This window comes from Ixodes scapularis, unplaced genomic scaffold, assembly GCF_016920785.2.
Source record: "Ixodes scapularis isolate PalLabHiFi unplaced genomic scaffold, ASM1692078v2 PGA_scaffold3__209_contigs__length_174095766, whole genome shotgun sequence".
In the NCBI taxonomy this organism is placed as follows: domain Eukaryota; kingdom Metazoa; phylum Arthropoda; class Arachnida; order Ixodida; family Ixodidae; genus Ixodes; species Ixodes scapularis.
The window spans coordinates 42,315,453-42,322,027 of NW_024609868.1; the positions used below are offsets into that span (position 1 = coordinate 42,315,453).

Consider the following 6,575-nt stretch of genomic DNA (forward strand, 5'->3'; position numbering starts at 1 on the left):
CAATGAAGGGACATATGGTTCTAACAAAAGGTACATAGAATACGACAAGCACTCGTTTGAACCTGTAAACATTAATGACGAAGTTAATTAGGTCCCCAGGGTTGCAGGAATTGCCTTTCAATGGCTTGCACGAGAGGACAGTACACCAGCAAGGGCAGCCCATTTCACTGCCAGATGCTGCAAGATAACATTCTGGCAGACTTGTTTCAGGTATAAGTACACATCCAAATAACTGCATAACTGATATCCTGGGGAAGACAATGACAGGAGCATACACCCACACATAATTAATGTGTTAACACAGCTCAACACCACCCCAGAAAACGATGAATCAGCCCAACTTACCTGCGCTGCAACATAAAGATAGTGCAACAGTGTCGCAGGGAGCTAGCGAATCGAGCATTTGGGAGCTGTTTCATTCTGGTACCAGATGAGAACCACATAAATGCTCGAACTTCCTAAAGGTAAGACTAAAAAAGTGCCAATGCTAAAACTTCTGATGCATTTAGCAACCAGCCACAACTAGGTAATCCACAATCCCCATTTCAAACACTCTTTGCAACTAGCGCCCTACGACAAAGAGACACGAAAATTCCGATCAAAGGCCCATACGTCACCAGGCTCCAGGACGCAGTCCGGATTCTTAGGACTAACAGCCTCCACGACATCGGCCACAGTAAACTAAGCCCAAACACTGAAACCATACGATACACTCAAACCAGGGGAAAGAGCACAGCGGTGGCCGAACTAGAACAACAAGAAGAGTGAATGGACGGAGAAGAGACTTACGCAGATAGGCCCTCTCCTGGTTAGGGTCCAGATTGGTCGGGAGCACAGTCGGCATCCCCGGAATGAACACCTTCTCTTTCTCGTCGCAGCACCAGCGACTGCGCCTCTTGCGACGGCGCTCGGAGTTCTCCTGCGAGCCGAGGCTCGTGTTGCTGTTCTCGTCTTGGCTGGCCCACGAGGGCAGCATTGAGACCACCGGAGGTGCTGCAGTCATGGCAGCTGGAAAGACAAAAAAAGAAAAAGAATACTTGTCGACATGACTTGCACCTGGCATGCTTCAGAGACTGGAAGTGCAGTGCCATTACGGCAAAGATAACGAATATTTAAGGAAAGCCTTCTGCAAAACCCTTTTCGTGTTAGAGAGTGGCCATCGAAGCGCTTCTCAGTTGTCCCACTCCAACTGCAAACAAGGTGACATCGAAGGGCTTGCACTCTAGATGGGGGCACCCAAAAGGAATACCCTACCCTCCTTGGTCAGACCATGACCTTAACAAAATTTTACACACTTCTTGACTCCACAGTTTATTTGAATCGATAGTCACTGACAGGACAATGGCAGGGAAGTCCTTCAGCTGCGTTGCATCCAGCACGAACCATCTACCTTCAGCAACACTGCAACGCCTTGTGAGCTTATAATGCGCATCCGCCGCCAAAGCACAACAGAAGCAACGAGCACGTGCTGGAGGACAGGCAACCAAAAGAGACACCTCTCACTTCTTGTCATGTCGACGACGATAAACGGCACTACAGCAGCGGCTCTTAAACTCTTGGCCATAATGGGCTTCTCTGACCCACTCGGAGACCGTTCGAGGGCTCCAAAAGCATTCTTGTAAAATACCACAATTTTTTTTTTTTTTTTTTTGAGTGTCAAGTTTTTTAGAGCTTTAAAGGTCTATTTACAGGATGCATCTTGTTGGCGAATCTTGTGTCGCGAAACTAAGTTTCGGGAAACAGATTCTCCGTCCGAACGCAACCGAAAAGGTGTCGCGCTTCCTTGCATCTGGAGCAATTTTTCGCTGAAACCTCACCGAGGCCTGTCAACCACCTGAAGGAGAAACGTGGACACTGCCAATGGCCGCTCGACTTCGCCATGACGTCTGACCTTTGAGGAGGACCGAAATTTTGGAGGAGTCTGATTTTTGGCCGATTCCGTATCCAAACAAAGGCCGAAAAAAGAAAAAACATGGCGAGTAACAAGCAGAAAAGCGATGCATACGGGCGATGATTCTTGGTCCTACTTGGTTGCAAATGCGTGAACGGCGCTTTAGCAGTACGGGTTGGTGATGCGGTGAAGATTTGTTAACAGTCGCGACGAGTGCAAGCACCACATATAAACATGACGGCGGGGGATAACTTTCTGTTAGCGGTGAAAAAATGTCCAAAATGCTTCGAGATCATCCACCTGTTTTTTGACGTTCACGAACATTCCCGGGTTTGGCAAAACTAGTAAACCCAGTGAGCCGAATCTGACGAAGTTTATTGAGTGATATTAATAGAACAGCCTGTCTCTTCACATTATGCATACTTCATATCATTTTGATGCGGAACGCTTGATATTCCCAGTGCAAATTCCAACGTTTGGCGTCACAGGCTTCGCGCGTCAATACGTCACAGGTTTCGCGCGTCAAACTCCACATGTAAACAGGTCGATTTTGCGATATCTCGGTTTCGCTAAACTGTGGAGTGTTTAAAAGATGCATCGTGTGAACAAGCCTCAAGTTTGTGAGCTCTAAAAATGCTTTTGGAGCTCAAGAACACTCTCAAGGAGCTTAGGGGCCCACAAAGTTGAGAACCACTCTCCTACAGTATTGTTATTCTGATAAGATGATTACTCTGGTATGCTATCAAGTAATGAATGGGAGACTTTGCTAATACACAACTTTCCTTTAATGAGCAAGGGAAACGAGTCATGAAACCCGGGTTCCCTCTATAACCTTGGACAGCCGCCTCAATCAAAGATGCATATGATTTGGTTCCAATAAGGAAGTCTGCCCAATTTCAATGCCCTAATTCAGGGGTGGCCAGGCTGGCCTGGCCTGGCCTAAAAGTAGCAAACAAAACCACGGAACTTCTAACCGCCAAATTTAGAAACCTCACTCAAGCTACACTCAAACTGAAGGGCCCCTCCACTTCCTCGAGGGAGGCGCGAGGGCCAGCGCTGGCCAATCGCGACGGCGGATCCGTCCTCGCGATTGGCCAGCGCCAGCCCTCGCGCCTTCCTCGAGGAAGTGGAGGCGCCGTTCAGTTTGAGTGTAGTTTGAGTGAGGTTTCTGAATTTGGCGGTAAGAGCTGCGGGCGGGGGGGGGGGGGGGCTTAATTTAATTTTATTTGTTTAGAGTCTGACCGTACGTATGGGGGCACAAGGCTGTATGACTGTATGTATGGGAGTACAAGGCTGTCAAACTGCAAGCCGCAGTGTGCTTCATTCTGAAATCCTTTCTTTTTTTTTCCTGGGGAGACGCGGAAAGGAGCGAAGGGGGGGGGTCCCCTCACGAGGGATCCGCGAGCCGCACTTGGACCAGCAAAGAGCCGTGGTTTGGCCACCCCTGCTCTAGTTGAAAGTCCAAAGCAAAACATGATGCAAATATCCTTGCAAAACTTGACATATTTGTTTCGTCACAAAAAATACGTTGCGAACAAAGTGGCTGGTCCTGACCCAAACACGAGACATCTTTAGCAGTTCGTAGCTCATTCCTAAGCTTGGAACACACTCTGCTCACTTACACGAGTGGAGTGGCCCTTCAGAGGTTTAGAAACACCAGCAATCTCCAAAGTCCACCGGAGGCAAAAGGTGGTAAAAGGCAGAACTTTGCACCACCTATAGTCTGTTGCAACTCAAAGAGGTAGGGAGAGGGCAAGACGGGTTGGGGAGGAGGAAGCAGACGAAACGCTGGATATGGGAGGGGGAAACCTCCTTCCAGGCCACGTAGCCAGGGGGGGGCCATGGTGCCCGGCCCCCCCCCCCCCAAAATCGTCCATTTTGCTGGGGCCTCCTCTCCTCCCTCCCCCCCATACAGCAAATTGTCATGGGTGGGCCGGGCCCCCCACCCCGAAACAAAATCCTGGCTACATAGCTGCCTCCTTCTCCCTTTAGCATGCCGACTGCTTCCTCCTCTCCGGTCCCTCTCACCCTCGCCCTACCTTCTTGAGTTGCAATGGACTATAGTTGTAGTCCATTAAAAGAAACAATTTTCATGGTTCCTTTTCCAAAATAGTTCGTAGAGTGCTTGTTGTACCCCTAGGCATTTTACATCTAAGGGGATGTAGGCACAAGTTAGTATAGAATTAGAAAATGGTTAATTGCAGCTCTCAGAGACGGCAGGTAACTTTTCAAGCACTGAAATCTGTGAAACTGTTAATGACAACTATGTAGTCAGAGAATGCACTGTAACGCAGTCTAAAAATTTTGTGTTGCAGTACTTGCACAAAGACGAAGACTAATAATAATAAGCTGCACTCAGAAAGTCTCTCACTACTTGCAGATCACAAATAATGAGAGCCACAAACACTGGTATACTTCAATGCTTCTAAGCACAGCAGCGGAGTTGCAGCACCAGTTTTAAAGTCAGCAATGATCATTTGTTAAATTTTTAAAAACTGAGTGAACCTATGGATGTACTTAGCTTTTCTCAACCACAGCCCTCTCGCATTACAATCTTACATAAGAGGCTGCAGTTGTGTCCTACTCCTACAGCACCTTACTTCAGCTGTTCACGATAGTGGCGTAGCCAGAGGGGAGCATATGGGGCTTCAGAACCCCCCCCCCCCTCTTGTCGAAATTCAGTAGACCCTATAATTTAGATGTATTTTGAACCGAAACCCTACGCCCTGAAAAAAAATTCCTGGCTACATCACTGGTTCACAGCTCTGAAAGGGTTCTTCACAACCCAAAAATGGCATAAAAGATGCAAACTATGTTTCGTCGAAGTCGTACAGAATCAATATCTTTAAGACTAATGTTGCAGATTGGGTTTTACAATGCAGCTAAACCGCTCTGCTCCCATAACTGTGCTGCCGACTCAATCTGTTCGAGGCATCGCGCCTTACATAGTGATTTGCTTCATCTTCTTACTGGAAAACAGGCAATCAGGTGCTCTTGAATCAAAGAGCCCAAATCATCTCACTTGCTTGAGAGCATAGGTTGACTTTGCAAGTTTCCTTACAATAACTACAAGGTATCCTCCGACGTCCCTATTGAGGACTCGCCATTCGCCGAAACGTTTCGTATTAAGCTTCCTTCCGCAAACCACCACTCGCCAACATATATACCACCTTTCCAGCTTCAAAGTGTGTTCCAACCCCTCCCATGCCTCTATGTAGTAGAGTGCACTTAACAAAACAAACAGCCTGCATATCACGCCTGTGCTCTGTGCAGTGCCTATGCTATGCTGTCAGTACTGAACCCGATTGAACGCGCTGTGCGCCTGTTCTAAACTGTCAGTATTGAGATTGAGCCTACCAGCCAGAGAGAAACCAGGAACAGAGCCCACAAAGCGTGCCATGCCAAGCCTTTTAATACCACACCGTGTTCCTACCAAGCCAAGAGAAGACAGAAGGCACGCAGAGGGGCCGTAGTAGACACAGAACCATCACCAAGAGACGCGAGAAAGAGAAAGGGCAAAGCTGGACACAAGCAGGGAAAGGAATCATTCAAGAGTACCACTTACGGAGCGCAGGCTCCCGTTCTTTCTCTCGATCCCGGTCTTTGTCCCGATCCCGGTCTTTGTCCCGATCACGGTCTTTATCCCGATCACGGTCCTTATCCCGATCCCGGTCACGCTCACGGTCCTTGTCTCGGTCGCGGTCCCGGCGGTCGCGACTCTTATCCCTACTCTTGTCGCGACTTTTGTCGCGGCTCTTATCACGACTGCGGTTGCGGTCGCGACTCCTGCTCCGGTTCCGACTGCGGTCTTTGCCGCTGCGATCCCGCGAGGAGCGGTCTTTGTCCCGGTCTCGGTCTCGGTCCTTTCGGCTGTCCCTGTCGCGGTCACGTTCGCGGTCACGTTCGCGTTCACGATCACGATCCCGGTCCTTCTCGCGGTCGTCGTGGTCCTTCTCGTACTTGAGGGGGGGCACAGTCAGCAGCGTTGGCGGTGGCGGCGGCGGCGCAGGCAACGTCGGGGGCGCCGGCGGGGGTGCGAGCACTGCGCTGACGCCGCCGGTGCCATTGGGCTGCGTTGCGGCGGGGGGCAGAACGCCAGCCATGTAGCTCGGCTTCAACAAAGACACGCCGGGGCCCGCGGTGGGTCTCGAGCCCGGGAACGATATGCGTCCTAGCGGAGTCGTGTTCGCACCGGTGGCCATAATCGAAAACTCTTAGAACAAATGGTCAGGTATACTTAGGGCTGGGTTTCTGTAACGAGTCCGTGCGAATGCGTAAGATTTCTCAACAAGTTCCACCACAGTCCTGGCACCCGAACATGGCGTCGATGAAAGAATCGCAGAGCGGCATGTCACGTGACTTTTTATCGATACGTCATTTAGCTCTTTATTTTGTGCAATATATGTAAACTAAAGTAAATATAAACGCATTTTTAATGTTTATACAAAAACATTGAATTATAAATAAGGTAACTATTTGTTATAGAGGACGCTAGTAAAGAGTCTTAAAAGTACTTAAAAGCATAGAGTTATTACAATAAACGCTAGAGGCTCAGCTGGCGCTAGTGTCTAGGGGACTTCCGGTTGCAAATTGAAGCAGACAGCATGCAGTCTACATTTCTAGCCTCCCTATGGGAAAACGCGCGTGAATTATGTCTCTTCGCCGGAAAATAGCATGAATAACT

General features: G+C 49.1%; 1 protein-coding gene across 2 annotated transcripts in view; it reads right to left on the reverse strand.

Moving 5' to 3' along the window:
• LOC120835943 (splicing factor 1) overlaps positions 1-6,239 on the reverse strand; it is a 32,426-nt gene extending 26,187 nt beyond the window's left edge. Inside the window, exons 1-2 of one of the 2 annotated variants that reach the window (XM_040218409.3) lie at positions 5,457-6,239; positions 790-1,008 (exon numbers count right to left, since the gene is read on the reverse strand). In XM_040218409.3, the coding sequence (XP_040074343.2) occupies positions 790-1,008; positions 5,457-6,093 (856 nt within the window). In that variant the 5' untranslated portion in view covers positions 6,094-6,239. The remainder of the gene's footprint in view (positions 1-789; positions 1,009-5,456) is intronic. The other variant, XM_040218410.2, reaches the window with a different exon arrangement.
• Between the last annotated feature and the right edge of the window lie 336 nt (positions 6,240-6,575).